The sequence below is a fragment of the Anolis carolinensis genome, chromosome 1 (genome assembly GCF_035594765.1).
Source record: "Anolis carolinensis isolate JA03-04 chromosome 1, rAnoCar3.1.pri, whole genome shotgun sequence".
In the NCBI taxonomy this organism is placed as follows: Eukaryota; Metazoa; Chordata; class Lepidosauria; order Squamata; family Dactyloidae; genus Anolis; species Anolis carolinensis.
Window position 1 is genome coordinate 73,762,989 of NC_085841.1, and position 14,658 is coordinate 73,777,646.

Consider the following 14,658-nt stretch of genomic DNA (forward strand, 5'->3'; position numbering starts at 1 on the left):
GCAATCCAGGTGAAATGGCCATTCTGGGCCAAAGGTCAGCGGGGGGGGGGGGTGTCACTCCAATGGCGAGGGCAGTTCATAGATGGCAAGCAGGAAGCCCTGGGTGACCCCCTCCGTGCCCAGCACGCAGTCCAAACCTCCAATGACCAGATCTTGCAGGGAAACCTGTGCGTGGGAAACTCCATTTTGACAATTTTGACAATCAGCTGATTTGCTCCTTAAAACTTTATTAATTTGAGAACAGGTGGTCTCCTTGTGATGGGGAGGTCTTTGGAGTTATAGGTTAGGAAGATTGTCATGCTTGGGGTCGAAATGAGAAAGATATGACTGGAAATAGAGGCTGGGGGCAGTGGGTTAGTCCGCGATTTGGAAGGGAAAAAACCTCTCTCCTGCGGTTTGCCCGGAGCAAGGGAGAAAACGGCAGAGCTCCTAAGATCGGAGGGAAATTCATGTTATAATCAACGAAAGGATACAAAATAACCACTTGGGAAGAAGTTGGAGCGAGAAGATACTTTTTATTAGGGATTTGTTACATAGTTAAAGGTCTGAAGGGGATAGGGAAGAAGCAAAAGATATTTCTTAAACTACTGCTGGAACACACACATGGCCAAGTTGGTCTCAGCATGGTTCCTTCCGATCGGTGAAACTCTCTGCTGCAGGTCAAATTAGACTGAATGCAGATGGCTGGCCTGGTTCGACCACAGGATCAGATCCTGGGATATAGGGCAGTGTAGAAGGGACCCATATCAGATCTAGTTTCTTAAGCCACTTCTACACTGCCATATAATCCAGATTATCAAAATGGATAATCTACATTATCTACTTTGAACTGGTTTCTATGAGTCCATGCTGCCATATAATCCACTTCAAATCAAGATAATCTGGATGTTATATGGCAGTGTAGAAGGGGCCCTAGATATGGCTATAATGGTTTTCTATGGGTGAGCAGATGGTGGCTGATAGAAGGCAAATGTTCTGTATCTCAAAAACCACAGTAGAATCAGCCCCAGAGAAACGGGCTAACACTTGAGGTACCAACATATGTGTTAGCCAGTGATATAAATATTTAAATAAATAAATGTAAGAAAAAGAAGACAGTGATAAATGTTCTGTATTAGAAATAACTGACCTTGAAAAAAATTTCAAAAACATTGTAATACCTAAACTTGTGACAGTAAAAAAAGCTTTGAGTTTTAGTTAGAGTTAGACTAGGGAAGGGACCCAAGCCTAAATATACAATTCATGTATATTACATATCCCTCGATTTGGCACCAAGACCCGCTGTGGATAGCAGAATCCATGGATGCCTTATATAAAATGACAAATGACTCAAAGCAATTGCAGGAAAAAGCCCGAGGATCAGTGAAATGGCAGGCTATAGCAGGGCATGTCTTCGGTGTGACAAAATCAAGGTTTGCTTTAAGGGTTTTAATTTTTATGAATATTTTATGGCTGTGGTTGACTGAACCCGTAGAAGAAAAACCTGTGAATACAGATGGCCGACTGTATACCTTATACGTATAGTCTGAAAACACCTTTATACAGAATATTTCAAAATAATTTAATGCATGAAACGTTTAAATACATTGGAGCTTAAGAGAGGAAAGCTGTGACTATCTCAGCCACTCACGTGAACACATTTTTCTGCTTCTTGCAGGGGGTTGGACTGGATGGCCCATGAGGTCTCTTCCAACTTTACAATTCTATGATTCTATAAATACATTTTATTTGTTACCCGCCTCTTCTACAGCTTGAGGCAGGGTGCAACAAAGTCAAAATGTGTGAACATAGAATACACACAATAAAATATGTAGATTAAAACATATCATAAATACATACACCAAACATGGTACAAAAATCAACATAATCGTGGCAGAAGAATGCAAATTTAAAACTCATGAACCAGAGTTGACTGGGTTGGCCTGCTGGAAGAGATACTGTAAGTATGTAGTTCTGTTTTTAAATTCTGGTAGATCTCAAATGTGTTTATTAATTACTTATTAATACATGGTTATTATTATGAAATAAAGTATGCTAAACTTAAACCAATTATTTGCATTCAGTCCTTGGTAGCATGCAGTTGAGCCAGTGAATCAGTTACTTGAATGTAGTGAGTCTGGATACATCTAAACTGCAGAATTAATGCAGTTTGAGCCTACTTTGACTGTTAGGGACCAATGCTATGCATTCCTGGAAGTTGTAGTTCGCTGAGAGAAGGCTAAAGATTATGTAACAGTGGGTTGCTGTGAGTTTTCCGGGCTGAATGGCCATGTTCCAGAAGCATTCTCTCCTGATGTTTCAACCACATCTATGGCAGGCATCCTCAGAGGCTGTGAGGTATGTTGGAAATTAGGCAAGTAGGGTTTCTATATCTATGGAAGGTCCAGGGTGGGAGAAAGAACTCGTCTGTCTGAGGCAAGTGTGAATGTTGCAATTGGCCATCTTGATTAGCATTCAATAGCATTCCTCCTTTCTGTTGATATTGTCCACATGCTTGTGGAATTGAATGACTTCCTTTTGTAGCTTGACATGGCGGTTGTTAGAGTAGTCCAGCATTTATGTGTTCTCAAATATAAAGTGTGTTAAATTTGTACCACTTATGGTTTTAATTCAGTCCTTGGAAGCAAGTGGTTGAGCGAGCGAATCAGTTAGAATGGAGTTAGTCTACGTGCATCTACATTGCAGAATTAATGCAGCTTGTGCCCACTTTAACTACTATGGACCAATGCTATGCAATCCTGGAAGTTGTAGTTCAGTGAGAGAAGGCTACAGATTCTATAACACTACAACTCCCAGGAATCCAAAGCATCTAAAGTGGTGTTGTCGAAGGCTTTCATGGCCAGAATCACTGGGTTGCTGTGAGGTTTCTGGGCTGTATGGCCATGTTCCAGAAGCATTCTCTCCTGACGTTTCACCCACATCTATGCCAGGCATCCTCAGAGGTTGTGAAGTCTGTTGGAAACTAGGCAAGTGGGGTTTATATATCAGGGTTCAGGGTGGGAGAAAGAACTACTGTGCTTGAGGAAAGTGTGAATGTTACAACTGGCCACCTTGAAATAGCCTTGCAGTTTCTAAGCTTGTGTCAGCTTCTCAGGCAAGTGGAGTTTATATATCTGTGGATGGTCCAGGGTGGTAGAAAAAACTCTTGTCTGTTTGAGGCAGGTGTATATGTTGCAACTTACCACCCTGATTAACATTGAATAGTCTTACAGTTCAGCAGTGGTTTCAAACTGCATTAATTCTACATGCACCTTGTTTCTAAATATGGGCAGGTCCATGTAGCCAATGAGAGAATGCCCTTCTTTCCGAGCCAGCCAATGAGAGGGCGCACAGGCCCCACTCCAAGAATCCTCCTTGGAGCAGACAAGAAGCAGGAAGTCCCGCCTTTCGGTGTGTTTACAGAGATATGTGATGTATTTCCGCTTAGCTCCTTCCCCATCCGGAGCCACGAGGGCACCACTGCAGGGGCGGAAGAAGACAGAGAATAAATATATGTACCTAGGTGTATAAGGGAGCACGTCAGCATCCCGCTGCTGCATTCTCCGTCTTTCCCCTTCCACTCCCAACCCCATTCTCTCCGCCAGGAAACGCTTTATTTTGCCGGTAAGAATGACGCGTGGAACCCTTCTGCACATGCGCAGTTTCTTCCAGTCTGACCCAGTTGCACATGCTCAGTGGCGTTTCCTGCCTGCGGTACGAACGGAGTGCTGTCGTTCACCTCAGCAGGACTAGACGTCTTTAGTCAGGAAAGGAACCGGGGGGGGGGGGGGTTGTGGAGAGACTGGATGCCGTTCTCGCGAGAGTTTCCAGGTATTAAAGGCGTAAGAGCAGGCCTGAGCCAACTTGGGTCATCCAGGTGTTTTGGACTTCAACTCCCACCATTCCCAACAGCCCCAGGCCCTTTCCTTTTCCCCCTTAGCCGCCCAGGCCTGCACAAGAGCGTTTTCCACTTCAAGCTCTGACAATCCTAAACCATTCAGAGCCATGCCACATCAGGCGTGCCAGGATATTCAAAATGCCAACAAGACACTCCAAACGCATGAAGTGTGGGCTTGGATCCTTTCTTTTGGCTTGCATCAACATTCCTGAGTCCGATCTAGTTATACAATTATCTGTATTGGCAGTGAGATTCAGACAGATGTCTTTGTTCTTGCTCAAGCAACTTGGCGTCGGGTTGCTGTGAGTTTTTTTCCAGGCTGCATGGCCATGTTCCAAAAGCATTCTCTCCTGACATTTCACCCACATCTATGGCAAGCATCCTCAGAGGTTGTGAGGTTTGTGGGAAATGAGGCAAGTGGGGTTTCCAACAAATGGCACAATCACTGAGATTGTCTGCCATAGATGTGGGGGTGAAACGTCAGGAGAGAATGCTTCTGGGACATGGCCATACAGCCTGGAATACAGCAGCCTAGTGATTTCGGCCATGAAAGCCTTTGACAGCAACTTGGCATTGTCTTTTTCCAAAACTACATTTCCAAATACAGGTAGTCCCCAAGTTATGAACAAGATAAGTTCTGTAGGTTTGTCCTTAAGTTGATTTTATAACTTCATCAAATATGGAGATATGATAGCAGACCTCCTTGTTTAGTTTTTTTCAGGCTATGCAGCAACTGCCTTTTAAAAATGCATTTTATCTCTATCTCTGCCAAAACAGCCACTAGGAAAGCAACATGGATTGCTCACCTTCACCCTCCAGAGCTCCACCAGCTGTAAATATTATCTTCGCTGTAGTGCATGCTTATTTTTCAGCCATATTAGAGAACAAAGAGCCAACATTATATTAGTTAATGTTAAAAATAGGCATCTAGAGCAGTGGTTCTCAATCTTGAGTCCCCAGGTGTTTTGGCCTACAACTCCCAGAAATCCCAGCCAGTTTACCAGCTGTTAGGATTTCTGGAAGTGAAGGCCAGAACATCTGGGAACCCACAGGTTGAGAACTACTGATATAGTGCCTGGATAGCATAAGGAAGGGTTAACACCCCTGTGGTGTTTCATTTGCTGCCTGTGTCCTTGTTTAGAAGACTTCACCTCACTTTCTGTGAGAATTGGGTTTTGGGAAATTTGGCTTGTTGTGGAAACAAGGATTGGCGAGAAAGCTTGAGTGGAGACACCATTTCCTCATGATAACTCTTTCAGGGGTGGATTTCCCTTCCTAAGGGTAGATTTCTCTCACTTGTTGTTTCACCCCCGTTCTTAACAATGAGTAATTTTTAGGTCGGATGTTTGTAACTCTGGGACTGCCTGTACTGAATGTTTGGCATCTGATTGTGTCTGTATAAAAGGACATACCCTCTAACTAACAAACAGGAGGCATTCCTTTTAATAAGGGATATCTATTTATAATGGCGCTCCATGCAGTCATGCCGGCCACATGACCTTGGAGGTGTCTACGTCAACGCCGGCTCTTCGGCTTAGAAATGGAGATGAGCACCAACCCCCAGAGTCAGACATGACTGGACTTAATGTCAGGGGAAACCTTTACCTTTACTATTTACTCATAAAAAGAGACATTTCCAGTCCTGAGATAAAGGGTTCCCTTTATTAAAAGGCAACCTATGTCACATACTTTGAACATTGTAAATAAAAAGTGATTTAGAGCACTCATGACCTGTTTCCAAGTGAGAAATTTTACATGACCCCAAGTGTATAGATATATATAATAGATATAAATATCAAACATTTATTATAAAAACTAGCATATGCAAGGCTCACTAAACAGGCTGAGTTTTCCTTTTTGTGGAGTGTAGCTGAAGCATCTTCTGCAGAGTCCACTGTAAACATTGCATGTTGTTGTTAACAGATTTGTATAGATGGATGATATTCAGAAACATTTTACTATTGCCAATTTTTTGGAAGCCCAATATTGAGCTAAGGGCATTTTGGTATTGGGAACTACTGTTTCCAAAGCAGTGATTTAGAGAATTATTTAATAAGAAACAGCACTACTGTCAAATAAACTGTACTTGCAATATCTTAATGATGTTGCATCCAAAGGCACCAGATCCCATGTGATCTGGAAAGCTTAGCAGTATCAGCCCTGGGCAACCATTGACAAAAACGAGGTGCTGTAGGCTACATTTCAGCAGAAGGGATTGGCAAAACATCTTGAATATTCCTTACCTAAGAAGTCCCAATGAAATTCATGGTGTTGCCATAGATTAAGTGATTTAAAGGCACATACACTCACACGTGTATATTAAACCCTGAGATAGGTTTCCTGGATCATTAGTTGGAAACAACTTAAAGGCACACAATGGGAAGAATATGTGATTGTGCACACAATTTCCAAACCTAGTTTTAGATTTTCAAACTATCTGAATATATACATCTGAATATTTTGCTTTTTTTTCTGTATTTTTTTAGTGGGAAGAACTTATGCTTTGAGCCATGGCTGCATCAAGAGGAGTAACTGTGTTCCGTTTGCCACCTCTTCCAACAATTGGAGAGGTTATTAAATTATTTAAACTCAAAGCTGTAAAGCAGCTCTCACAGAACTTCCTTCTGGATTTGAGACTAACAGGTCAGCTGGCTTGTGTCATTCCTTTGCCTTTGTTCATGATTTGTTGGATGGATTTCAAATAAATATGTGTGCTAGATATTGTTCTTGTTTGCTTAACATTTCACTAAGAAATGGGTGCAAAATGAAAACCCGATCATTTAGTATAAGGTGGAAGCAGCTAATTGAATGTCTGAAATACTTGAAAACTTTTCCATTTCAGTCAGATGCCTGAATGGGATCCTGTAAAACAGGCATGGGCAAACCCAGGCCCGGGGGTCAGATACAGCCCCTTGTGCTCTTTTCTCAAGCCCCCCCCCCCTCCCGACCTTCCTTCCTTCTCTCTTTCCTTCCTCCTTCCCTTCCTTCCTTACCTCCCTCTTTTTCCCTCCCTCCTTCCCCCAGGAGCTGAGCCAGGGGCAGTAAGGGAAACAAACACTGCCCCTTCCCTCCAAGCCCCTGGTGATGAAAGCAATTTCCTGCTTCTTGGCAGGGGTTGGACTGGATGGCCCATGAGGTCTCTTCTAACTCTATGATTCTACGATTCTATGATGAAATAGTTATAATTAACTTCGGTAAACTAGTTCCAATCTTGCAACTACTGAAGCATTCACTGTGACAGAATAACCAGCCAAAAGTGTAAGTTCAGAAGTAGAATACAAAGTTGTGTGCTGCATTAGCTGGATTCTTTCTGGCTGGTGATAGTACAAGGTTTTAATTTTGTATAAAATGTGTACTTAGGCTGCCATGATGCAAGGAAAGAAAAATGGGCAAGTCAGGCAGCTGTTAGCTCATTGTGGGAAGGATACTGATTTCTGCAGATTTCAGGGCTGAGAGTTTGTTTTCTTTCCCCAGCTCTTTCTTTAATATAAAAAATATGTTTAAGTTGGCTACTTTGAATTAAAAACAGGCGTGGGTTCCTGTCCTGTTGAAAATCCCTACATCCCCTCTTGTTGTCTGTTCTGTTTGTGTTGTTTTCTGCAAATACTAGCATGGGCAGCAAATGGCAGCCAAGAAGTCAATTTTAATCAAGAAATAAACCAGTAACTCATTTGGATTTGGAGCACTTCCCCTGACTGCATTTTTTTTAAAGTTGAGCATTATTTTCAAAACATATTTTTGAAGTGCTGGTTCATTGTAGTCTGAATAGTTTAAGTCTTCAGCTATGATTTCCTCAAATCAAATACTTCATTAAATACAAATACACTGCTGTGGCCTCAAGAGAGAGAGAAAGGAAGAAGAGAAGACGGTACAGCGTCATTATACCTTGACGTATTCTTGTATATTGGGATTTGAACTGCTTCTCATCATACATTGCTTGTTTTCCCCCTTCTTAATTCTTGTAGTATTTATTTTTACTAAGCTAATGAATATGGGGTAAAATACTGCATCCAGTCTTCTGATATCTCCTTGTTTTAATCTTAATGCTCTTCCCTCTGACTATTAGTTCTTCATATGTTCCTATAAATATTACTTTTTTGTTTTAATACAGGAATTAGTTGGCTGTTCTTGTAACTAACATAATTTTTAAGACTGTAAAAATAAAATCACTAAAGTCACAGAAATTATTGCAAATGAAGAGAATTTAGACTTTCTCCTTATTTACATATTAAACATGTTATAGTTAAACTTGTTTAAAGAAAGTCTTATAGATACATGTCTGTAGAATAAATTGTAGTGTTTATTTAATTACGCAGTGTTTTTTCATGTCTACTTTGAGATTGTCATTTGCTGTACTGCATTGGAATTATATTTACAGGCAGACTTAGATGCACTTACTTGAAGTTCAGTGGAAAGCTTTTCTTGTACATGGATTGCAACTTTAATGAACTTTCTGTCAAAGGTGAGGAGGAAAGCACATATCTGTATGTCATTTCTTTCAGATAAGATAGCAAGAAGTGCTGGAAATCTGAAAGATGCCCATGTATGTGAGGTGGGCCCTGGTCCAGGAGGAATCACAAGAGCCATTTTGAATGCTGGTGTTGCAGAACTTCTTTTAGTTGAAAAGGATCCTCGTTTTATTCCTGGGCTTCAGGTATTAAGTTAATACCTCATGATCTCCTTATGATAATAAAGTCTTAGTACTACAGCTGAGAGCTGGTACGTTTGTATTTGCTGTGAGCTGTGGACCAGTTTTCCTTCTGTTAACTGCTAATTGTTATCTCACTAAAATCTGTTTTGGAGACCACTTATCTGGGGTGAAAACTGGTTGAACTTGGTGGGACTTAACCTCTTGGCAAACATTCATCGGGTTGCGCTGTTGGTAAAACTTGCAAATATTTGTTTGTGTCATATGGAAAGACTAAATACCAGAAGGATCAAGAACGTGTATAATTAAATTTGACAGCAATCTATCTGGGAAAGAAATTGTTTTTATGTTTGATATAAATATGAGTGAAAGCTGTGGACAACCATACTGTTTTATTCTTGAGACTAGGAAGAATGAGTTACCCTTTGATTTGAGAGTGGACTTTCATGACAGCAATTCATTCTTACAATGTACTGTTCAGTATTGTTTAATGCCTGCAATGCAGATTCCAGATATGTCTGTCATATCATAAAATAGGTTAAATAATTTCCACTAATTTGGATCACATTTGATTTATTATTGTAATTAAGAGTAATAATTATTATTAATATATATTCATTTATTTATATCGCATCTCTTTTTCCAAAACCTGATCTCAAAGAGTGGCTTTTAAATTAAAGCAAACACAGTGTAACTAATTAACATAAAAGGTTATCTTTAAAATGTAATTAAAATTTAGTAACATTGAAACTAATTTTTTTCATTTACATTGTTTATTTTAAAAATAAATCTCTCCATCCCCCCCTTTTAAAAAAATTTCAGATGCTGTCAGAGGCAGCTCCAGGGAAAGTTCGTGTTGTTCATGGAGATATTTTAACATATAAATTGGGACAAGCTTTTCCAAATCACCTTATTAAGAATTGGGAAGATGGTAAGTGTGGTAAAATTAGTTATTCCACCAAACCTTTTTATATGAATTATAGCTGCATGTTGACAGAACTAAAAAAATAAGTAGCTTGTATATTTCTGGTTCTCTCTTTGATTGTTAGTCAAACACTATGTTATATTTATTTTGATATGAGTACAGGTATATCTGTATATCTAGTATATCTGTTAGCCAAATAGATGTGTTCCTGGATATTACTTTTTAAAATATGGTACCAAATACAGAAATAGCAAGGAAAGTATAGGATTGGTTTTCTACATCACAAAAACAGAACAGTTCAACATGTTTCACAGTATGTTTCTTCAATGAAACAACCAGGTTAGGTAAAGCTTTCAATTCATAAGCAGACAAAACATTTTGAACTAGCTAGAGGTCACTTGAAAGCTTCTTCCAAAATGCATCCAGGGATGGCCTTTTCCTCCAGTCTCTACTTTTATTATTTCCATTTTAGTGGCCAAATATAGTTGTATGCTTTGTAAACATGCTAGGAATGACTATTGAGACTGTTTTGCTGACTGCCGACTTTTCTTTCTGTTTGGCTGTTCACTCATGCTCAATAGGAATTCTCTTGTCCACTTTGCCTTTTACAGAAAAGCATACTCGGGCTGGATCTACACTGCCATACAATGCAGTTTGAAGCAGTTCAAACTGCATTATTTGGCAGTATAGATCCATCTGCAATTACAGTAGGATGAGCAAGAGAGAAATATTGCTGCTTCTGACTTAAATTTTGTTGTAGAACTGCTGCTGCAATCAAACACTGAGAGTCTCTTTCTCCAGCCTTTCTTTGCCACCCTCCAGGACTAGTCTTGCTAGAAAAAGGAGACATAAACAAAATTGTCAGAAAGAACTTTGGTAACTGAAGTGTGTCCCTATACGTTTCCTAAAATGAATTACTCTGCTTCCCATACTCAGCCTAGTGATGTTCATTTGTTCAAATTTGGAGGTAGACCTTCTCACACTTTGGGATGATATTCCCATTCAGACTAAATGGGCTCTTTTAATTGTGTGTGTGTTTTTGTTTTTTGTTTTTTTTTGCTTTTTTCTGATGCCTCCTTTTCCTCAGAACAAGTTGATATTAAGGTTGGAGAGTATGCATGAATATAGCAGACAGAAAATAATGTTTTATTATTTCCACCCTATTTATCTGTTGATTTAAATATTGGCTCTATTAATCAAGGTTATTACCATTTCTACTAATCAAACAATATAGAATGAACGATGCATGCTTTGTGTATAGTAAAAACGTGTGTTTGGCTCATCCAACAGAGCTGCTTTATGTGGAGGACTATTACTATTATCTTTATTTATATCCCACCTTTCTCCCTATAGGGTCTCAAGAGGCTAATAATCTCACATTTTAGTCAAAGTTTAAAAAGCGCAATACAAAAGTTAAAAAACAATTTAATAGTACAGTGTAATAAAACAGATTAAAATATAATAAATATACTTTGAAAAACCTTTTAAGCTCACCACCTCTGAATCCCATCCACACTTTTTTCTTTCCTTATAGATCCACCAGATATACATATCATTGGAAATTTACCTTTTAGTGTTTCAACTCCTCTTATAATAAAGTGGCTTGAGAATATATCTAAAAGAGATGGACCTTTTCGTTATGGTAGAACACAGTTGACTCTGACGTTTCAAAAGGAAGTAGGAGAGGTAAGCTTGCTTTATTACTCAATTAAAATGGTTAAACTATAGAAGGCTATAATAGGTGAATGAATAAATCTCATAGAGACTTCATTTCTATGTAATTAAGGCCTTTAGTATGCTGTACATTTGGCTGCTGCACTCTACACTTATAGTATGTCCCTTTAGTCATCTCAAAATAATGATGTGACTAATGTTTTATATCCAAATTTGTCTTCCATGCTTCGCTGATCTAAAAGGTTTGTCTGTTCAACCATTGATTTTGTCCTTCCATTTTGCTTATATTATACAAATGCACACACATGGAGTTATTGTCATTTTATCCACAACATTATAAGAAGGATAATTCATTTCTGATTCCATCAGAAGCATAATTATTAAATGCTGACAAAACTCAGAGTATCAGAGTCTGTGGGTTTTTCCCATACTGCTTAATTAAAGCAGTTTGATTCTGCTTTAACTGTTATGGCCACATTCTTTGATCTTCTGCCAGGCCAGGTTTTGCTCCACCAGCGGACTGAAGCAGCCTAGCATGCTCCCAGAACCAGACCAACATTGTATGGTGGTTAGCAGTCAGTGGGAGACTTTGGGTGTCAAAAGGATCTTCATTGGCTAGCAGACTGGAAATTTAAGTCACCAGTTTCAGACATCCCTGTTATGCTTACTTTGCTATATAGTACCTTAACTGTCCCATACCAAAATGCCCATCAAATTATTGACAACATCATCTAATGGAAGGTGGTGGGCAGATATTCTTTTCTAAGATATTTTGGTGCAGCAATATAGACTTCCCTACTGGAAAGTTCTATTCTTCTCTTTTCTAGCACTAGTGTTCTCTAGGGGGAAAAAAACTAAAAGTCCCGATATTCCCTAAACTGAAATAGAGACAGCTAAAGTGATATCAAATTATTGCTACAATGTGCACTATAGATGTAACCTGTGAGTGCAGGAATATGATAGAATGAATCCTTTGACATGCTATAGCTACTGGATAGGGAAAGATCCTCTTTTAAGTTCTTAGAGCACTTTTCTATTGGGGAAAGAGGTGCTCTTTAGAAGTAATATAGGGAAAGAATTGAATCCAAAAACCCTCTTGTGCAATGAATTTGAGATACTCTTCTGGGCTAGTGTCCCGCAGGTATTATGGGCTGGCTCCCTGGGGGGACTGCAAGACTTCATTGTGTGGTTGTGTTTTATTGTGTTCCTTTCATACATGTTTATGTCTGTCAATGAAAACATTATTGATTGAAGAAAACCACACAACTTTGTTCAGTAGAGATATCATTCAAACATTTTTCAGGAGCAGGACTTACAGTTTAAAGCTCTTCACTGCAGGGTATCTATTAACCAGTTACACCTTGTTCCAGGATTTCCTGTGCAGTACTTTGTGTGTGAGATCAGCCTAGAGCAGTGGCTCCCAAGCTTTAGTCCTCCATGTGTTATGGGCTTCAGCTCTCACAATTCCTAACAGCTGGTAAGCTGGCATTTCAGGGAGTTAAAATCTAAAACAATTCCTAGAGAAGGACCTTCTCAATAGCTGCTCCTAGGCTTTGGAACTTCCTCTTGAGAAAAGTTTGATTTATCCCAAATCTCAGTAGTTCTCGACCTGGGATCCCCAGATGTTTTTGGCCCACAACTCCCAGAAATCCCAGCCAGTTTACCACTGTTTTTTTTTTAATTCTCTATATATTTTAGGTGTTTCGCTTTAATATATACTGTGAGCTATTTTGAGTCTCATTCAGTAAAAAGAGGGTATAAATGAAATGAATATAATAAGAAATTAATAAATTCTGTCAGCTCCTCCTCTACTAGGTGTCCCAGTGCAAAAGTGATGTTTTATGCCATTTTTACCCCATTAGATCAGTTTGGTGGCAGGATTAGGGGAAAGCATGTGCAGTTCTGCAGTTGGGTGATATGCATTGTAGCTCTGATAAGGTAATGTCTTCTTTTTTCATGATGATGGTGGTTTATGCCCCACTTTTTTTCTATAAAAAGACTCAAAGTGGCTTATAGTAAAGCTTCTGCAATACAGTTCCCTGGCAAGCAAGGTAAAACTGGAAACAATAAGATACATCAAATGGAGCACAGCAGCTAGGAGGTAAAGCTTCTACAATACAATTTAAAATCTCCTAAAACATACAAACATTAAAATATAATTAGATATTAATGTTATTAAAAATAATCAGTTAAAAACCCTTAAAACTAAATAAAAATTCTATTTATAGCACCCTCTCTGACTTAATCTTAAAAACCTCCTCCTTTAAAAATCTGCCTGCCGTTGGAAGGACAGCAGGTAGGGGACCATTTTCTTTGGCTGTGGAACCACAACCAGATGCTGTCTGGGCACCCATTGCTCTCTCCTCATGATTGATTGGTCTGGCAGCATGCCCTGATTTTAAGATTTGTTGTGTTGGAAAAGGGGCATTGTGCAAGGCACTAGTGTATATTTCCCTGTGTGGCCACCTAAAAAGCACTCACGCATGTAGAATGGCACGTTATTCTTGTGTATGTCACAGCAGGATTTCAGCTTTAGCATTTTATAGCCACAAATCATGCTATTAAGTACTTTTAAAATAGTTTATTAAATTTTTAGATTTATATATAGAGGGAGGGAGGAGAGGGAGATCTGCTATTCTGTCCTTGGTGATATGGCTAATGGATTATGCATATATAAATATATATCTGGGAATGTAGAATACATAATGGCACTGTAAAGCACAGCAAGACACAAGAAAGCAGAAAGAAAAATACAGAAATAGTGCTATTTGATACAAACCTATCCCCTCATTACATATCCCTCACCATATATGTATGTTTTTCCCCCACCCTAAAAAGTTAACAGTATTTTAGCCACAAATTATGCTCCTAATCAGTTCTGCGCATGAGATGTAGAGACATATGTGAATGAGGCCATTTCAGTAATATTTGGTCCTGTGTCTGGACATGTGGTGCAAATTTGTGAAAGTTCAAGATTAATTGTTAATGTTCTCAAAGTGTAAGAGTCATCAGAGCCAACCTTTCAATCATGAAACAAAACAGACACCTTTTATCAGCTCCTTTCCTCTAAATGGTCTTCACTGTAAAAGCTTCTGATCGGTTTGCTAAAATTATTGAGAGTGTGAGCTGCTATTCTGACTTTAGTGATATGGCTAATGGATTATGCTTTCATAGTTTAAACCAATGGAAAATAAAGAAGAGCAGCATGTTGGCAACTAGGAGGAAATAGAGTTGAGAACAGAAATGTAGCCTGTACTTTATCCAGCTATTACCAGCTGTAAATCCCTTCACATTTTTGTCCTGTCATGAGACATGAAGATTATAGTGTTTCAGTGTGTAATGTAGATTAAATGAGATGCAAACTAGCATGGATAGAAAGTTGCTATTATTTCACTGATTATACTTGAATCAGTATAAAATGTAGGGAGACAGGCACAATAACAACATGAACTTGGTTTTGGTAGTTGCTGCTAAGCTTTTTTCTAGTTTCTAAAAACTTTACTTCTTATTTTGTTAAATATTTATTTATTTATT

General features: G+C 39.0%; 1 protein-coding gene across 4 annotated transcripts in view; it reads left to right on the forward strand.

The window, feature by feature from the left end:
- The first annotated feature begins 3,402 nt into the window (after positions 1-3,402).
- Positions 3,403-14,658, forward strand: part of tfb1m (transcription factor B1, mitochondrial) — a 33,766-nt gene continuing 22,510 nt past the window's right edge. Inside the window, exons 1-5 of one of the 4 annotated variants that reach the window (XM_008123678.3) lie at positions 3,403-3,603; positions 6,364-6,520; positions 8,380-8,531; positions 9,348-9,456; positions 10,985-11,136. In XM_008123678.3, the coding sequence (XP_008121885.1) occupies positions 6,388-6,520; positions 8,380-8,531; positions 9,348-9,456; positions 10,985-11,136 (546 nt within the window). In that variant the 5' untranslated portion in view covers positions 3,403-3,603; positions 6,364-6,387. Of the gene's footprint in view, positions 3,604-3,667; positions 3,811-6,363; positions 6,521-8,379; positions 8,532-9,347; positions 9,457-10,984; positions 11,137-14,658 lie in introns of those variants that run through there. The other 3 variants (XM_008123660.3, XM_003215777.4, XM_062976983.1) reach the window with 3 other exon arrangements.